Source organism: Eubalaena glacialis, chromosome 9, assembly GCF_028564815.1.
Source record: "Eubalaena glacialis isolate mEubGla1 chromosome 9, mEubGla1.1.hap2.+ XY, whole genome shotgun sequence".
NCBI lineage: Eukaryota > Metazoa > Chordata > Mammalia > Artiodactyla > Balaenidae > Eubalaena > Eubalaena glacialis.
The window spans coordinates 102869525-102889581 of NC_083724.1; the positions used below are offsets into that span (position 1 = coordinate 102869525).

General features: G+C 40.2%; 1 protein-coding gene across 3 annotated transcripts in view; it reads left to right on the plus strand.

Annotated features, from left to right (window-relative positions):
• Positions 1 to 219: 219 nt before the first annotated feature.
• The window catches only part of SPTLC1 (serine palmitoyltransferase long chain base subunit 1), a 54211-nt gene continuing 34373 nt past the window's right edge, over positions 220 to 20057 (plus strand). For all 3 annotated transcript variants that reach the window (XM_061199368.1, XM_061199369.1, XM_061199370.1), the window contains exons 1-5: positions 220 to 295; positions 2979 to 3086; positions 6064 to 6158; positions 13442 to 13535; positions 14120 to 14192. In XM_061199368.1, the coding sequence (XP_061055351.1) occupies positions 239 to 295; positions 2979 to 3086; positions 6064 to 6158; positions 13442 to 13535; positions 14120 to 14192 (427 nt within the window). In that variant the 5' untranslated portion in view covers positions 220 to 238. The remainder of the gene's footprint in view (positions 296 to 2978; positions 3087 to 6063; positions 6159 to 13441; positions 13536 to 14119; positions 14193 to 20057) is intronic.

Genomic DNA, 20057 nt, shown 5'->3' on the forward strand with positions numbered 1-20057 from the left:
GGACCAGCCTGCCGCTTCCCACCCCTCCCCGCACCCAAGCGAGACCCCAAGTTGACCTTCCACCCCTAAACCTTCCTCAGCCAGCGCAGCCACCGGCCGCCCAGTACGCAGGCGCGAGAAGGCGGGGCCCAACTCAGGCAGCCCCGCCTTCCGGGCGTGTAGACGTCACTGGACCGCGCCGCGCAATATCTGACGTGCCTGCGGCCCGCCTTCCGGAAGGAAACCCTGGCGGCTAACTATGGCGACGGTGGCGGAGCAGTGGGTGCTGGTGGAGATGGTACAGGCGCTCTACGAGGTGAGCTTGGCGGCCCCAGGGGTCCACGACCACACCCAGCCCTGGGGAGGTGGGACGTTTTGTGTGGATTTTTGGTCTGAGGCCTGGGCAGGGCTGGCCCGGTTACGCCCGGACCCCCGGCGTCCCTCGCTGGAAAGGCTCATAGGCGCACACATTTCCCAGTGGCGGAATGTAGGGAGGCACGGGCGGGAGCCGGAGCCGGGGGTCTCGTATTGCGCTGCTGCGAGCGCGGAGCCCTCTCCAGGTCCTGCCCGGATACAGGAGAGAGGCTAGTCAAAAACATGAGTTGGGACTGATGGTAAAACGGAGTGATGAAAGTAGAGTGGAAAATCTCAGTCTGGAGAGGTCCCAGGGAAGACAGGTTCTCGGAACTGTGGAGCAGGGAATAGGGGAAAGAATTGTAATAAGTTGGACTTTGTTTTTGTTGGGACGTGGGGTTAGAAAGGAAGCCGAATGATTTAGGTATGTGAAATAGTTTGTCATTCTTCCCGCCTACGTCCCATTTTCTGTCTTGTAAAGATAAAATTATTTTAGTAAAAATTGAAAGACCAGTTAGGAGCTTTTATGAAAGGCCAGCTATTTCAGGTAGGTAAAATAATATGAAATTTAAATGTCAGTCTTGGAGAATGTTCATTCATTTGACATTTAGTGAGTTTCCACGCACTGTGCAATGGAACTTTCTGCGTGTTCTCTTCGCTGTTCAGTACAGTAGCCCACTAACCACATGTGGCTGTTAAGCACTTGAAACGTGGCTAGTGCAACTGAGGGGCTGAATTTTTCATTTAATTTAATTTAGATGTGTATTTAAATAGTTGAATGATGCTAGTGACTACAGTATTGGACAGCAGAGATCTAGACGCTAGGAATAGTGCAATGAGGGAACAGGTAGAAGTCCCTGTGCTTACATTCACTTAAAGTGAATCTGTTTTCTTTTGATAATTTTCTTAAAACTTAATATAGCGTTTACTGGTAAGGGTGATGATGCAAGATGTATTATTGCAAAACCCATCAGGACTTTTTGAAAAAAAAACAGTTAAGAGAGCAAATAGAGCTTAGGTGATGTCCAACCTTAGGTAGATTATAGTGACTAAGAAGAACCACTAAAATCTAAGATTTCTTTTTTTCTTTTTTAGAAATGAATAATTTCTACTATATGTTGTTGCTGCCTTTTTGAAGACTGCCCTTTGACTATGTAACTTCTCATACCCTGGTATTGACCATGAGTGAGACTTGAGAGAAGGTCTCCTTGATGTAACATTTCCTAGGGAAGAAAAGAAGCCACATTTGTGATTTTTATTAATTCAGTAGACATTTCAACTTTTCTTAGGATTTCTTTGTGGAGTGGAATGTTTAGTGACTTGGACTTATGCTTGTCAGCTATAATCCAATTATTGATAAAACCAAAAGGATTTTTTTAGTAGAGTCCTCATTCTTAAATGAATTATAGTCAGGAGGGATCAGCAAATTTTAAAAGTAGTCTTAGATTTCTGGTTTTGCTGCTAATTTCTGTGCACAGTTTATGCAGAATTTGAGGAGTCTTGCTGTGTACCCATACATATGTAACATGTATGTAGTTTTAAAGTTATTTGTCCAATGACCTGAAAGTTTATTTATGAAATAGTCAGCAGTTTCCCTGGTCCCCCCTTCTGAACTTTTTTAACTATTGTGAATCATCATTGCTTTCTTTTTGTCTAATGTTTGAAAATAATTTGTATTTACGTTTCTAAATACCTCTTTTTTTTTAACATCTTTATTGGAGTATAATTGCTTTACAATGGTGTGTTAGTTTCTGCTTTATAACAAAGTGAATCAGCTGTACATGTACATATATCCCCATATCTATTCCCTCTTGCATAAATACCTCTTTTAAATGACTTTCCGATGACAACCTATTGGAATGTAGCACCCGATAACTGACTTATGGAGGTTTAGTTGATATCTGGAATCTTTTATATGCACTTACTGTATCTAGTTGTGTAAGACATAAAAGTCAGCCTGGCTTTTATCCTGGAAATGTTCAGTTGAAATGAAGACCTGATGTGGGTAATTTCATTAAGGTACCTTTATGGATGTTGACATGGAAAACACTACATAGTTTTGGGGAACTGTGGTAGAAAAGAGACCTGCTATTTCTTTAAGCACTTATAAAGTCTTTTTTTCTCTGCCACGTTCCAAGGAGAATTTAAAGAGGCCTATTGGGGATACAGGAAATATAGTAAGTTGTGCAAAAGTCTCTGAGAATTATGGAAACTGGTGTCCAAATAATTCTCAATTTATCCATGGTATGTGGGGGTTGTAGAAGGCTTGTGAAGCTGTGAAATGTTTGTTACAGTCATTTCCCACCAGTGAAAATATAAATTAACTGAAGGATCTGATAGTTGATATTGTTTGACTATTGGAATTCTGTCAGATTTAATTTTAAAAATTAATTTTATTCCTAAAGATGTTTTTATTCCTAACGCTGCAGTTTTAGAGATTTTTCATGTAGGAGAAATTGCCTTCTGTTAGAAATGGGAAAAGGAATGAGTAGAAATGAAGTGAGCTTTGAAAGTAAATTTCAAGAAGTAATAAATAGGTTAAAGGTCATGGGAGCAGTATATGCAGGTGAATTAAATTTTATGTGCAGGTTTTGGAAATGTTTATTTCACTTCTTGTTTTGCTTTTGTTTTTGACTCACTCCTAGGCTCCTGCTTATCATCTTATTTTGGAAGGAATTTTAATACTCTGGATAATCAGACTTCTTTTCTCTAAAACTTACAAGTTACAAGAACGATCTGATCTTACAGTCAAGGTAAGAAGTCAAATCTCTATTTTTTTATTTGGTGTATGATTATAGTTGCTACATCTTTCAAAAAAGGACTTGTGGTGGCTCAACTATAAATGTTAAAATATTTTCTGGAATGTAAGGAAATCAGGGTAAGCAAAATACGGGGAAGCCAGGGATAAAGTGAATACACAAAGGAGTACCATGTTACAGGCCTTTATACTTTGCTAGGAGTAAACAGCAGTCTGGGAACGTACTAGATGCTGGACGGGAAGCATGGATGCATGCTGCATTTCAAATGTCCGTATACAAGAAAGATTACATGAGTTGCTCGGGAAAAGCACCACTATTTCTGAAGCCTGAATGAAAGTTTTCCCTGTGGTCTTTATAAAGGAAATTCAGAATTAGAAAGAATCCTCCCCATCCCACTGCTCTCCACCTTCCCACCCCAAATCAAATTTTGATGTGTTCTGTATGGTAGGGGACCCAGCTCAAGCCCAAGCTAGGCAAACCTTAGGAAGCAGAAGTGTCGAGAGGACTTGCAGTCCTGCCCACTTCGAGTCTGTTAGTATGAGGGACCAAGGGGTTTGTGGAATCCCCTACCTTTTCACGCAGGTAGGAACACTTCGTAACTGTGCCCCAGGTGTGAGAGGAAGAGCAGTTTTGACTGCAGTGTGGTTTCTGTAGCTTGGATCGTTTCCTTATCCAGCCTCTGTAGCAGTGTGCCAGGATACTACTTAGGGATACAGAGACGGTGAGAGGTGTTTTCCCACAAAAATGCCTGAAACTTTGGTTCACAAGGCAGCATTAAGTGCGGAACAATGATGGAGCACTGCTCTTTTCTGGAGCATTCACAGAAGGAAGTGCAAGTGGAATGGAATTACAGCAATGTGGTGATTGTTTCCCTGGTTTCACTGGCTGCCCCTGCTGTCTTGATCATTAATATTTGTCATGAGATGGTCAGGCAGTATACCCCCTAGGGGATAAGGGATATGCAGCAAATGGTTCTTAGGGCAGATAAGTTTTGGAAACCTGGGTAAAGAAGACTAAAGAGGTGTCTCATTGCATGATTTCTTGTAACCTTTAATATGACAGTGGTTATTTGAACTGCTGTTTGGAGAACTGCCCTAAACTTGACCATAGATCCCCACCCCCGCCTTTTTTTTATGAATACCTTGTGAGATTAGTGTGCCATAGAACACACTTTTGATAGTATTGCAGTAAGATTGGGCTATCTGGGCCAGAAATCCTGTCTCTACTTTTTTCCCTTGGTATTTAGGAACTCCACGTGAATGATTATGAGGCCATGGAATAGATTTCTAGCCCAACTTTTTAAGGGGTTGATCATTCCTAATATTCTTAGTTTAAGTTTAAACAAGTCAATCCACACAAATATGCATTTTAAAAGAAGGATACTGAAACATAATTTTAGGATAACCCTCTAAAAGCAGAACTTACCTAGAGCAAGATTCAGTAATCACTGACATCTTACCCTAAAAGCTGTGGAAGAAAAAAAAACTATATGAGTGTTTCTAAAGCTTAACTTATGGCAGCAAAGAAGAAGTGCCCTTCTCAGTTTTATAGGTCTGCAGAGTCTCTTTTTTTATTATTAATTAATTAATTTATTTTATTTTTGGCTGCGTTGGGTCTTCGTTGCTGCGCGTGGGCTTGCTCTAGTTGCAGCGAGCGGGGGCTACTCTTCGTTGAGGTGCGCAGGCTTCTCATTATGGTGGCTTCCGTTGTTGCGGAGCACGGGCTCTAGGTGTGCGGGCTTCAGTAGTTGTGGCAGGCAGGCTCAGTAGCTGTGGCTCGCGCGCTATAGAGTACAGCCTCAGTAGTTGTGGTGCATGGGCTTAGTTGCTCCGCAGCATGTGGAATCTTCCCAGACCAGGGCTTGAACCCATATCCCCTGCATTGGCAAGCGGATTCTTAACCACTGCACCACCAAGGAAGTCCCCTGCAGAGACTCTTGAATACCAGGCAATCTTGAGTTGATTCTCAAATCTGTCTCTGTGGTAGCAAGTGGACAGTATGCATGATACATACTTCAGGCTTGTTCAGGCTGCTGTTCTGTGCAGTCATTGGTAGAAATAGATGAGGAATTTATTGGCTGATTTATTCAGCCAGCATTTTTGAGTGCCTGAGCATCAGGTGAATATGCTCCTAGCCATGCCCTAGAATTGCCTATTAGGAGAAAAATGCACAGAAGCATTTAACAGGAGTGTGAAAATAGAAGTATTGAGAGTGGGCCTATGTAAGGCAAGAATTGCTGTGGCTGTCATGTTCATCAGGTGCCTCATCTCATCCTGTACATCCAGACTACATTTTCAAAATTACATTGTTTTCTAGTTCAAGAAAGGATAAGAAACTCAAAATAGTCAAAATACTTGGAATGCATGAAATAACAGGTAAAAGGAATAAAGTGGTTTTTTATGAGAAATTTCCAAACAACTAAATCCTATTACAATAATTATTGTAAGAGAGTCTTTTGGTATATTTCAGTTACTTCTGAATCCTTGCCAATGGCTTGTAGAAACAGTGCTTTGTAGTCTAGTTGATCCCTTCCTGTGACAGTCATGCCTGTAAGAACTTAAGGCATGGCTGTCTGTCATATCTTGCAGTAGAGGCTGAGCTCCCTTACCTGCAGTCATGCCTCTCACCTTTGTGTTATAGACTTTTTGTTTTATCATCAGTAGCAGTTATACTTCCTACTTCCCACAGTGAAAAATCCTGAACATAGAAATACAGTTTTTAAGAAATTTTCAGTCAGCCACAAAGCTTCATGGAAAAAGAGCCTTTAGCCTGAGATAAGGAAAGAGGTGAGGGGTTAAGTGCACAAAACTCAATAGTGATTCTGTGTCATTTCCAGGCACAGCAGCTGGACGTCTGTGTCTAGCAGTGTGTTCATTATGATGGTTCCATTACAACAAACAGCTTAGATACCGCTAGAGTTGCTGTCCAGTAATTAGCACTGCACTGTATTTTAACTGCTTTTCTCCTGTAGGAAAAGGAAGAATTGATTGAAGAGTGGCAACCAGAACCTCTTGTTCCTCCTGTCTCAAAAGACCATCCTGCTCTCAACTACAACATCGTTTCAGGGTAAATTGTTTTTGCTAGTCAAGGGCTTATATTTGGTTTCCTGTAGGTAAACTCAACAAAGTATACAGTGGTTTATATAGTATTCCTTTTTTAACTGAAGTAAGATTTTTAGAAATTTCTGGAGATCAGAAACTGCTTTTTAATAGTCTCCAACTTGGGTTTCTGAGTTTGTCCCTTTTTAAAAAAAAATATATATATATTTTAAAGTAATACACACACGTAATATTTCAAATGGGAAGACAGTTAAAATGAAAAACAGCATTCCTACTTTTTCCCACCTGGATTGTTTCTGATTTTAGATCTGTTAAAGGTTACCGTCATAACTAGATATTAGCAGTATGCTTACACTACTGTTTCTTGATTGATTAATGATAGGCAGTGCCTGTTGACTTTCACCATATGAATTATGAAACTTCAGCTCACTTATGCTACCTACCTCCTGGCTTCCAATGTTTTATTTATTTTTATTTTAATTTCTTAAATTTAAGTATACAGAAAATATCAGGCACATATGCATCTACCACCCAGAAGTAATAAGTATTAACATTTTGCTCTCTTTACTTTAAATCTATTTTTTAAAAGAAATAAAACATTAGAAATGCAGTTGACCCTTGAACAGTATGGGGGTTAGGGGCCCTGACCCTCTGGGCAGTCAAAAACCTGCATATAAATTAGAGTCAGCCCTCCAGATACCCAGTTCCTTCAGATATGTGGTTCTACATCCATGGATTCAACCAACTGTGGATCATGTAGTACAGTAGTATCTACTGTTGAAAAAAATCTGTGTATAAGTGGACCTGCACAGTTCAAACCCATGATGTTCAGCGGTCAAGTGTATCACTAAAGAAATCCCTTCCCATCTATCACTTACTCTTGCCTCCCAGGCAAGATAACCACCATCTTGAAGTTGGTAGATGTTTTTCCTTTGCTTATATTTATACTTTTGCCACAGCATGCCTGTTGCCATGAAAGTGTTTAGTATTCTATTTAAAAATATGATGTAGGATATTCTCCTGAGTGTGTCCTTCTACTTCTGGTCTGATCTGAGAGAGGCTTGTATTCTTCACTTTCGCGAATTTCTTTGGTCTCATGAAAGTTTTACTTGTCCTGAAATCAGACTTACCAATCATTAATGTTATGGTTATAAAATCCTTCCTACCACAAAGGTCTAATTTGCCTGTTTTCCATATGACAGTTAGTTGTCCCAACATTATTAGTTGAATAGTCCATTTTTTACCTACTGATTGGAAATTTCCCTTCTTCTATATGTCAAGTTCCCTTATAAAGGATCTGTTTCTGGCTTTATTTCTATTCTTTTGGTATGTTTATCTCTCCCTGTGCCAGAACCTCGCTTATACCACAGCTTAATAATAGGCCTTGACTAGAGTGAGTCCTTCACCTCCTTGTTCTTCACAATTGTCTAGGCTATCCTTGACTCTTCACTATGAGTTTAGGTTTAGCTGCTCAGATTTGACCAGAAAATGGGTTTGGGTTTGTGACTAGTAATGCATTGAATTTATGGATTAATTTGGAGAGAATTGGTATATTGCTAATACCGAATCTCTTCACCACGTACCTTGTGTGTCACTTGTATACTTAGGTCTTTTATGTCTCTGAGAGAAGTTACATAACGTTCTTCATAAAGATTTTGCTTAACTTTTTTTTTCCTACTTTTTATTTGGAAATAATAGTAGATTAACATGCAGTTGTAAGAAATAATACAGAGAGATTTCATATACCCTTCATCAGTTTCCCCCAATGGTAACATCTTGCTTAACTATAGTACAGTATCACAGCCAGGAAATTAACATTGCATATCTTTTAATAGCTTCGTCTCTGGGTTCCAGAGAGTTTTCACTTCTGTCATGAGGCATCATTTTCTTGTTTCTGTGTCATTGCATTTGCTAGGATACCTACCGTGCAGTGTTGAATAGGAGTGGTAACAAGGGCCTCTGTATCCTGTTCCGGATGGCTTTTAAGGGATAACCTGTATGGTGTTATAGGCCTTTCTTTCTCTTCCTAGTTTGCTAAGGGAACTTTTTGTTAGCTTTAAAGTCAGTGTTAAATTTTGTTAAATTTTTTTTTTATCTATTGAGATGGTTGTGACTTTTCTCCTCTAATCCATTGCTATATTAAATTGTACTGATCGATTTTTTTTACATTAAGCATATACATAAATTTTTATGAGAAAAATTTCAAGCAACCATGCCACTCATCCTCACCCCAGATTTCAGCTCTGTAGACTTGCAGAAAGATGGGAGATTTACTCTCCGGAAAGGCTAAATATAAATTGAAAGTCCTAAGAATGTGTGAGGAGGCGGGTGCCATTCTAAAAACAGAAAGCAAGTATATAATGAATAATGGGATGCTAATCCCGTTTCCTCCAACTCAGCTTTCAGAAAGTTGGAAACCAGATTTATATCCTCATATACACCTCACTGGAGGATTCCTCTCTGGTGAAACTCAAAGTCAAGAGAATAAAAACAGAAAATTTTGAGTTTGGGGTCTCCACAGATGAATAAACAAGTCTGTGTCTCATTATCATAGAGTGAAGCCTACCATTTACAAAGAAGCCAAGCCCATTTACACAGTGCTTGCAATTAGCATTTCAGTGTCTTATTCTTAAAAATGTGTGGACAACCTTAAATTATGGTCCATTGATTTTCAACAGAATGCTGAGACAATTCAGTAGGGAAAGAATACTCTTTTTAACAGATTGTGATGGGACAACGGGATATACACATGTAAAAGAATGATGATGGACCCTGACCTCACACCATGTGTAAAAATTAGCTCAAAATTAATCATGGGCTTAAATTTAAGAGCAAAAACTATAAGTTCTTAATTTAGAAGAAAGAAAACAAAAGAGTAAATCTTCATAATCTTGGATTGGCCAGAGATTTTTAGATACGACACAAAAGCACAAGCAGCAAAAGAAAAAATAGACAAACTGGACTTCATTAAAATTAAAAACATTTGTGCTTCAAAGTCCACTACTAGAGAAATGATACAAAACCCCACAAAATGGAAGAAAATATTTTCAAGTCATATATTTGTTAAGGGGCTAGTATCCAAAATATTAAATATATAAAAAGAACTCTTACAACTCAGTGATAAACCCTATTTAAGCATGACTGTTTGGTTAATTTTTATTAATTGTTGGGTTTTTTGGGGTTTTTTTGCTAATATTTGGTATTTTTAGCATCAGTATTGAGAAATGAGTTTAGTCTTTTTCTTTTCCCTTACTGTGCTGGCCCAGCTTTGGTATCAGAGGTATATTAGTCTTACAGTTTTCCTGGCAACACTATTTGTGTTTGTTCTGTTGAGCATAAATTTTTAATCATGAATTTAATGTCTTCAGTGAGTTTTTAAAGCTGTTCATATTTCCTTTTTCAGTAAGTTTTGGTTACTGCCATTTAGTAATTGTTCATTTCTTCTTTTGTTTTCAAATGCATTGGCATGAAGTAGTTCATAGAGGTAGTTCATGAAGTAGTTCATAGTAGCTCCTTTCATATTACTTCTTCTGCCCTGGGTCCTGGAGTGTTTGAGATTTTGTGTGCAGTCTCTGTTTCCCACAGCACTCTGGCTCTCCCTAGAGGAAGCTCCACTGACCTTCAAAACCAAATGTTTGGGACTTCCCTGGTGGTCCAGTACGAATCCACCTTACAGTGCAGGGGACCCGGGTTCAATCTCTGGTCAGGGAACTAAGATCCCACATGCAGTGTTGCAACTAAGCCCACGCACCGCAACTACACCGAGCCCACGCGCCTCAACTAGAGAGCCCACGTGCTGCCAACTACAGAGCCCACGTGCTCTGGAACCCCTGCGCCACAACTACAGAGCCCACACACCCCAGAGCCTGCGCGCCACAGCTAGAGAAGAGAAAACCTGGACACCACAACTAGAGAGAAGCCCACGTGCCACAACGAAAAATCCCACATGCCTCAGTGAAGATCCCGCATGCCTCAACTAAGACCCGGTGCAGCCAAAAATAAATAAAATAAGTAAATAAATAATAAATTTAAAAAAAAAACGCAAATGTTCTGGGGGTTCATCTTCCTGGTGCAGGACATCCAGGCTGGGGAACCTCTTGTCGGGCTCAGACCCCTCGCTCCTTGGGAAGGGCTTCTGCAATTGTAATTATTCTCCCATTTGTGGATCACCTACCTGTGGGTATCGGTCTTGACTATACCATGTCTGCACCTTGCCTACCCATCTCATTGTGATTCCTTCTTTATATCTTTAGTTGTGGAAGATCTTGTCTGCTAGTCTTCAGGTCATTCTCATTGATAGCTGCTCTGTAAATTGTTGTAATTTTGGTGTGCCCATGGGAGGAGGTGAGCTCAGGGTCTTCCTAGTCTGCCATCTTGGCCACTCCCAATGCAATAAATTATTATTTATTTATTTATTTTTGGCTGCGTTGGGCCTTCGTTGGTGCACGTGGTCTTTCTCTAGTTGTGGCAAGCAGGGACTACTCTTCGTTGTGGTGCACAGGCTTCTTGCTGTGGTGGCTTCTCTTGTTGACGGCTCTAGGCGCACAGGCTTCAGTAGTTGCAGCATGTGGGCTCAGTAGTTGCAGCACACGGGCCCTAGAGCGTGCAGCTTCAGTAGTTGCGGTGCGTGGGCTCAGTAGTTGTGGCTCGAAGGCTCTAGAGCGCAGGCTCAGTAGTTGCAGAGCACGGGCTTCAGTGAGTTTTTAAAGCTGTTCATATTTCCTTTTTGAGTAAGTTTTGGTTACTGCCATTCAGTAATTGTTCATTTCTTCTTTTGTTTTCAAATGCATTGGCATGAAGTAGTTCATAGAAGTAGTTCATGAAGTAGTTCATAGTAGCTCCTTTCATATTACTTCTTCTGTTGTTCTGTGGCATGTGGGATCTTCCCCGACCAGGGATCAAACCTGTGTCCTCTGCATTGGCAGGTGCATTCTTAACCACTGCACCACCAGAGAAGTCCCAATAAATTATTTTTTAATTAAGGTGTGTACATTGTTTTTTAGACATAATGCTGCTGTACACTTAATAGACTACAGTATGAAGTAAACATAACTTTTACATGCACTGGGAAACCAAAAAATTCATGTGGTTCTCTTGATTGCTATACTTGCTTCATTGCGGTGGTCTGGAACCGACCCCGCAGTATCTCTGAGGTGTTCCTGTATACACAATTTTCTTGAGTTCTGGATTCTTTCATTCGTCCGGTTGTCTGTTCTCCCTCAAGTGCCAAACCTGTTGTTAATGGGGGTCTGTAGTATTTGTTTCTTTCTGGTAAAGCACCATTGTCCTATTTCTAAGTTCACTTATGTAATTACTGACGCTCACTAATAGTGTGGTTGTGGGTTTTGGCTGGGAAGGGTTTTATTTTCCCTCCTTTGACTCTTCTGAAGCCTTGTTGTGGAGATGTCTTTCTGTATCGGTTTTATTTGCTTCTGTGAGGAACTTTGAAGTGTCTTCAGCTCCAGTATTCCTGTGTTAAGTGCCCTGTCTGGCTTACTGCTGCAAGCCTGCATGGGGCACAGGTGTTAGCCTTCCACTTCTCATGGAAACTGTTTTCCTTTCCTGCCCCATGTGCTAGGCAGAAACAAGATGTCTACATCCCTACGTCATGCTGGCAGCTTATCGACTCTGGTCAGGGGCTTTAGGTGTACTTATTCCTGATAGTTTGATTTCTCTGTGTGTCACAGTTTTTGTAGAATGGCCTCAACTTTCACAGCAGCAACCGTTAGTACAGACTTGTCTACGTGGATATTTTGTTTTTTCATCTTTTTGTGGGTGCCAGCACCTCCACATCAGGGAGGACTTATGAAACTAAAGAAGTCCTGGGAAGTGGGAAACTAAATAACAGTGGATTATTTGAAAGAGAAGAAGCTCTTGAAGCAATAGGAAAAAAGAAGAAAATATGTAATGAACATCTCTTATAATGACAAGTTGAGAGATGAAGAAATTGAGGCTTATGCAGGCCAGGTAACATCCCTGAGTTTCTGAAGTGGTCAGTAGCCATAATACTGACGGGATCTGCCTGACTCCATAACCATGTTCTTTTCACCGAGTCTTGTATGAGTTCATCTGCTTTTGTGAATTTACTTCAAGTAGTCATTCTTTTCCTTCCCTGGTTTCCCAGCACCTTTCGTTATTTTTCTCATAGAAAACCAGTTCTGTTAAAACATACCAGTGAGAGTGGTGTTTCCCAGTCTTTTCTGACCACAGTGCATTTTACAGAGCAACCCAGTGCACAGAGCAATGCATGTGTAGAACAGTTCCGTGCCACCGTCCTTTCCCTGGCCCTGTTGGTGCATTTCCATTCCGTTCTATTCTTATGGTTTACTTTAGGTGAAGTAGGCTGGCTGTGACTAAGTAAATTGATCTCACAACCCTTTAATAGCTCATGTCCCATAGTTTGGCCAGTGTTTTTGAAGCATGACTTAAAGCTAGAGTATTTGTCAGCAGAGGACATAATAGGTTGTCTCCTCAAGAGCCCATCTCTTGTCTCAGCTGAACTCAATCCATGCTTCTCCTATGCAACTGGCCACTCTATTTTCCCCCCTTTTTGGATGAGGGGGATTCCTTTTAAATGGTATTCCAGCATTAACTTTAGAAATTGGGAACAGCGCTTACTTATTCTTTTGGTGGCTTCCTGTAGGTAACATGTAATTTTTTTTTTAATATTTATTTATTTTTATTTATTTATTTATTTTGGCTACGCCAGGTCTTAGTTGCTGCATGCGGACTTCTTAGTTGCAGCGTGCATGCGTGATCTAGTTCCCCACCAGGGATCAAACCCAGGCCCCCTGCATTGCGAACGCAGAGTCTTACCCACTGGACCACCGGGGAAGTCCTAGTAACATGTATTTTTAAACCACTTAACTGTAAGATTGTTACTTGCTCTGCCTCTTCATACCTTTGATCTTGATCTTTTTATATTTCCTCCCTGTTTGTCTCATTCCAGGTACTTTATTTAGCAACTTCTTTCTTAAGTGAGTTTTAAAACTAAAGCAATGGTGTACCATTAATCTACTCATCTTGGAATTCTAGCTCACTTTTTTTTATTTAAGTAGTACGGGGTGACCTATTAAGAGTAGAATTAATGACCGAGTATTTGATTTTTAATATACTATTGTCTAATTTTACTTTTTAAGAATAAAAAGAGAGATAGGAGGCTAGAATGCAAATAGAGTAGAATGGCAACACTTGTGTGTCCTGTCGCCTTCCTTCTTCTGGACAGCTGATAATGTGTGTCCTGTAACAAGAATGACTGCTGAAGTATACCACTCTTGTCTCTTTCCCCAGCCCTCCAAGCCATAACATTGTGGTGAATGGAAAAGAATGTATAAACTTTGCCTCATTCAATTTTCTTGGATTGTTGGATAACCCTAGGCTCAAGGTAAGTAGCACATATGCTGAAGTGGACAGATAACATGACTGACATAAGCATCTGGACATAAAATAAGAGACAAATGCAGAATATCAGAAAGGGCTGTGTAAGTACTTACTCTTTACTCTTTAGTGACAGAGCTGTAACCTAGTTTTCAACAAAGGGAGGCAAGGGTGTCCTAATGTGGCTTAGTGTTGGGTGACAACCAGAGAACTATATGAACCAGACCCAGGTAATAGTTGGAGATGTATCTAGGAAATTGCTTCATCTCCTGTTGGGATTGTGGGCCAGTAAACATTTTTTGAGGAAAGACCTGTGCCCACAAATGCCAGAAAGTGCGAATGCATTGAGTTAACCAGGTTTTAATGATCAAGCTAATATAACTTTTCCATGTTTTAAGTCGTATACCTAAGTCTTCCCATCCCTCTTTTCTTTATATCCTGTTAGAATTGTCTTAGTACTAAGAAAGGAAAAGCCAGGGTACTGGGGAGCTATGTGGGTTAAAGAATAGGAAATGTCATTTTTAAACTGTTAAAGATGTATTATTACAGTCTAATTTTTTTTTTTTTTTTTTTTTTTTTACTTTCACAAAGGCAGCAGCTTTGGCATCTCTAAAGAAGTATGGTGTGGGAACTTGTGGACCTAGAGGATTTTATGGCACATTTGGTATGTTTTCTGTCATATTTTTCAGACTACTGCTTTCAAGAATTAAGATTCAGTTTGATTTCAGAACTCCTTGGAAAAGGTATCCTTAATGAGTTGTGGTAATAAGCTGGCGAACTTTCTAGATTTTGTGTTTGAGATCATTGGTAGGAGATGCACTGGTCTGGGGCTGACTGTCCCTGTGGAGAAGAGCCATAGGTACCTAAGGCACACTGTCTCAGTAGGGCGAAGCCCGAGCTCTTGTTGCATTTGCCCCAGGAGACAGTGGTGTGAGGAAACTGTTTCTGCCAGGCATGACAGTTGTAAGGGGAGGCATCCGGCTGTGAGTGGCTCTGCTCTTGGTAGTCGTGCAGGAACCCGGATTTTCCCTGTCTCGTTGCTCTAGGCCTGAGGGCACCATCTTTGTCTGTGTGGCTGAAGCCAGATGATTGTGGGGGAGCAGGCGTGCAGGGCATTGGTACCTGTTCAGGTGGGCGGGTGGGGTTGCTCATCACTCTGCCCACATTCTGTTGGTGAGAACATAACCCAGGTCACGGCTCCCAGCAGAGGGACTGGAAGGTTGCTCCAGCTGGGCAGCCACCACGTGCCGGGAGGGAAGTGAGAACAGACTTGGGGGACGGGGCAGGTCATGGACTGTGTCGCCCTTTTCCTTCTGGAATGAAGACAAAGGATCATTGATCTCCTTGTGTGTGAATGGCCTGGAGATGGGCTAACTACGTATTAGGATGAGAGTGTGATTTCAAACACTATGAACTCCCTAAATCAGAGTCATCAAAGAAGACCCTGGAATTTTATGGTGGTTTTTTATTAAATGTATATTGTTCTTTGCTTCTGAAAATTTCAAAAATGTTGTTAAATAATTTTCCAAATGAGTGTATTACTGGAAATAACATTCTGGTTTACAAAATGTCAGAGGGTAGGGACAATGGGGCCAGGGAAGTCTCTTTTGTCTTCTCTACTCATTTTCATTTCTGGGTCTTTGTTTTTTTCACTTTAACAGTTAAGATGTTTTTATTTAAGGGAGCACCTTTCTTTATCCCTTAGCTAATTTAGTGGTTAAATTATTTTTATTGGAAACAGATGATGGGAGTTGGTGTCCAAGAATCCTACAGCTGGAAAGGATCTTTAAAGTCTTGTATTCCAGCATCCCAGCTATTCAGAAGAATAGAAAGCTCAGAGAGGTTAAGTGACTTCCTCATGGTCACATAGCTAATTAATTTCAGCCCTAAAACTAGAAAACAAGTATTCTGATTTGCAATATTAATGGCAAGATCAAAGACTTAAAAGAGCTCAGATCAAAGGCTCCCTCTTTCCTCTAGCCTAGTGCAAACATGATTTGTTTGCCTGCTTTTTATTGGTACGGTATTATTTCCTTCATAAGAATTAGAAAACTAGAAAAGGCATTTTTTTTACAGGGTTGTTTGTTGTAATCTGATCAACAAGGCTTTCTTTCCATGATCTGCTTGCGGGGTAAAGAAATTTTTTCTTAAAAGCCTCTCTTTCTGGTAGATTTTATTTGCATGTGTGGCCTTGGCTCTTGCTCGGGAGTTAAATCTGAGAAGACCGATAAGAGATTTATTGCTAAATTTAGTGGAAAAAAAGTTTCAAATCTTCAAGACCAGTTTTCCCAGAGCTATGGAAATATGTTCTTTTAATTGCCCAGTCAATTTTTCATTTGGATCACCTGAAATATGTGTAATAGGATGCTGTGTGCCTCTAAACTTAGGGGGGGTCGTTAAATTAATGATTTAAAATTTTTTTAATTTAAATATAGTTGACATACAATATTATGTTAGTTTCAGGTATACTATATAGTGATTTGACATGCATACATTATGAATGATCACCATGGTAAGTCTAGTAACTGTCTGTCCCCAAAGTTATTACAATATTTTTGGCCATATTCCTTATGCTGTATGTTACATCACCATTGCTTATTTATTTTATAACTGGAGCTTTGTATCTCTTAATCCCCTACACCTAATTTTCCCCACCCCTGATCCCCTTTCCCTCTGGCAACCACCCCTTTGTTCTGTGTATCTATGAGTCTGTTTTCATTTTGTTTTATTTTGTTTGTTTGTTTTGTTTTTTAGATTCCACATATTAGTGAGATCATATGCTATTTGTCTTTCTCTGTCCAACTTATTTCACTTTTCATAAAACCCTCTTGATCCATCCTAAATTAATTTTCTTGATTGAATAATTCAATTCATGATATAAACCTCAAAGATTTAAAGAGATAGTGAAGTCTTCTCCCCACTGCCATTCCACCCCCAAAAAAGCCAGCTGCTATCAGTAGTTTCTTGTTCATTCTTCCAGGCTTTTTTCAGTGTGTGCAAACCACTTCCATACATTTTCCCCCCCGTTTTACAAAAATGGTAGCATACCACATACATGTGGTGTGCTGTTCAAGTGCATTTTAAATTTAAATTGGATTTCATCTTTCAAGTGTCTGAATGGGCCACCAGAGTCAATATAATGAACACATAATTGTGTATTAGCTACTCTGAACTACATTATTGGTCACTGTGTCATCCTTATCCTAATGTAGTTGAAGGTTCAAACAGACTGTGGTATCTGGACAAAGGTTGAAGGTTAATTTGCAGTGTGATGGTTTTGTAATAAGACACCAAACCTACAGCTTGGAGTAATGTGTATTGTTTTTTGAGTACATTGTCCTTCCTGTAAACTTGTTTTGTTCCTTTTCAGCAGTTGCCCATGCTTGCTTATCATCTTTTTTCCTTTCTTTATCTGTATATCATATGTATTTTTACTTGGTTTTCCAACAGGGTATTTTCTATGTTTTTCCTTATTCTGGAACTAATCACTTAAATTACTGTAGTTGTGTTAAATTACCTTGAAATTTCAGTGTTAGATAAGTTCAAGAAGCTACTTGAGGTCAGCTAAGGCTATATTTTAAATCTCTAAAATACCCTTGGGACTTCCCTGGTGGCGCAGTGGTTAAGAATCCGCCTGCCAGTGCAGGGGACACAGGTTCGAGCCCTGGTCCAGGAAGATCCCACATGCCACGGAGCAACTAAGCCTGTGTGCCATGGCTACTGAAGCCCGTGCACCACAACTACTGAAGCCCGCGTGCTTAGAGCCTGTGCTCTGGAACAAAGAGTAGCCCCCACTCGCCACAACTAGAGAAAGCCTGCGCACAGCAACGAAGACCCAACGCAGCCAAAAATAAATAAATAAATTTATTTTAAAAATAAAATAAAATACCCTCTATAATTAAATTATTCTAAATATTTAGGGTACATTTGCCCTTTGTACTGAGCATTAAAGCAGAAGTGAACTTCCCTTTCCTCTCATTTTAGTAGCTTACATGTGAGGCTAGGGTCTCTTTCCCAGGCCCACCAAAAGGTTGCTTTTGATTTTGGCTTTTTCTTTTCCTGGAAGTACTAATATCACACAGGCATCTGTTTTCAGTGATGAAAATGCTCCCTCTTTTAGCTCTTTTCTCAACTTTTCAGATAGTGAATGAAAACCACTTATTGGAAAAGTAAATTTCCTTATTAAAACATTTTCTGTTTATTATTTCATAGTAACATATTAGATGATACTAGATGATTAACACAGAAAAAGAAAATTGACAGTTGAATTAAAATTCTTCTAGTTTCTTAGGCTAAATGTTCTCCTGCCTCCTGAAGGCCCAGCAGGTTCTTAAAATAGTCTTGTGAGGACTGTGTGGATCCGAAGTTTTCCACCTTCTCATCTTATTGTTTTAATGTGTAGTTTAGAATCAGTCAAGTGACTTTATCAGGTTGTGGAGCCTTCCTTTCCTCTAAGGCTAATGGGGCCCCTGTGCACTTTGATAGTTTCTCTTGTTGAACCTCTCTGATTGTTTTGTTTGTAATGCATTCAGATCTCATTTACATGTGGTTTATCCCTGTGCCTGGGATCTGCTTTGCATACATGATGCCTACTTGACTCTTTGGTCTTAAACTAAATCAAGAGACAATTAGTGGCAGAGTTTCATGGTGAGAGATAGTGGCATGTAATTGTGTTCTAGAGCCAATAGTAAACAGTTGTTCATTTGTTTATTTTAGAAAATATTTTCTCTCTGTTGTAGGACCATGACTGCATGTTTTAGTAGGAAGGGCATTTGGTCATAAAGTTCCTAGATCTGCCACTTCTTCCTACCAGTCGTGGAATTGTAGTTTTCGCAGTGTAGGCAGGGAATGATCTTAGTTGCACAACTTAGAACATTTTGGTAAGAATCACATAAGATACCGTATGTGAAAACATTCTGGAAAACATTCAGCACTGTTTTTAATGTTCTAATGAGTACATAGGTGATATTTGTACTTTTAAGAAAATTGTCCAAGTCTCAAGGGATTTAAAAAAAGTATGTAACACAAAAATATGGAGATTTTAAGAGAAAATATAGTTGGTTGTTTTTAAACTGTTCTAAAGTTGGGTATTTTATAGTCTTTCCTCTGAAAAACAATCAAGAAGGCCATAATACCTCCTTTTATTCTGATAAATAGGAACTTGAACAAGTGGCTTTAATATAAGATAGTCCTTAAATATCCAGGATTTGGATAACTTAATTAGCAGATAGCGTACCTTTTTTCCTTCTAAAAGATTACTTTTTTTTATTCTACAAATATTGAGTTAATTGAACAAACACCATGTTGCTTTTTCGATGCCAGACATTGTTCTGAGTGTTTTATAAGCATTCTCTTGCGGTTCTCCTAACAATCCTTTGAGGCAGGTAGAACTGTTAACCATTTGACAGGGGAAGGACCTGAGAGGCACAGAGCAGTTTTGGGCCGTCCATGGTTCACACCTGGCAATGAGGGAGCCCAGATCTGAACCCCCTGTGATGACTGCCATGGCCAGGCCTTGTGTTTGGTGTGGGGCATCCTGCCCTGGCCTTGCCTCCCATCTGTTATGTTCTGGTGAGGGAGCAGGTGCCAGAAAGGGCAGCAAGTGCTGAGAAGACACAGAGGCTTTCTGGTCACCTTCCTCCGTGGCCTCTTGCCTACCATATTGGTTCCTAACAGTGAATTAGAGAATGACGCATGCAAATCTGTGGCACTAATTGTTGAAATGGATCATACACACAGAAGATAGGCATCCAAAGTTAAAGAACATGCCCTGGTAGTTTTTCTGTTTGCTGCCTCCCCCGCCCTTGGGTTAAGAGTTTCTTCCTTGCAGAGTAGCTATCAGACATCAAAAGAAGTTATGCAACTGTCCGTGTTTACCTGTCACAAAACCTGCTTTGCAAGGCTGACATCAGCTAAAACCCAGTGTCTTTAGATAGGAGGAGGAAAGGCCCATGTTTTTTAAACTTTTGGGCCTAGGCAAGAACCAGTAAGTCATTGATTTATTGTAGAGAGATTCTTCTTACCACTTTATGGCAATGACATAAAAATGGCTATGAGTATGTATAATGAGAATACTAACATTTTTATCAACTGGGTAGCTAACTCTAAAGCCCTAAAACAAAGCCAAGATTGTTTTACTGTTTTATTGCTAATCAATGAAGAGAGTCATTTAGAGCTACAGAATGATTTAAAATCCTTTTTTGTAGTTGGCAAAAACAGTTTGTCTGTATCCATAGCATGTTTTTTCTTTTTAAATTTTTTTTTTTTTTTAAATTTATTTATGGCTGTGTTAGGTCTTAGTTCCTGTGCGAGGGCTTCCTCCAGCTGCGGCAGGCGGGGGCCACTCTTCATCGCAGTGCGCGGGCCTCTCACCATCGCGGCCCCTCCCGTTGCGGAGCACAGGCTCCAGATGCGCAGGCTCAGCAATTGTGGCCCACGGGCCCAGCCGCTCTGCGGCACGTGGGATCTTCCGGGACCAGGGCTCGAACCCGTGTCCCCTGCACCGGCAGGCGGACTCCCAACCACTGCG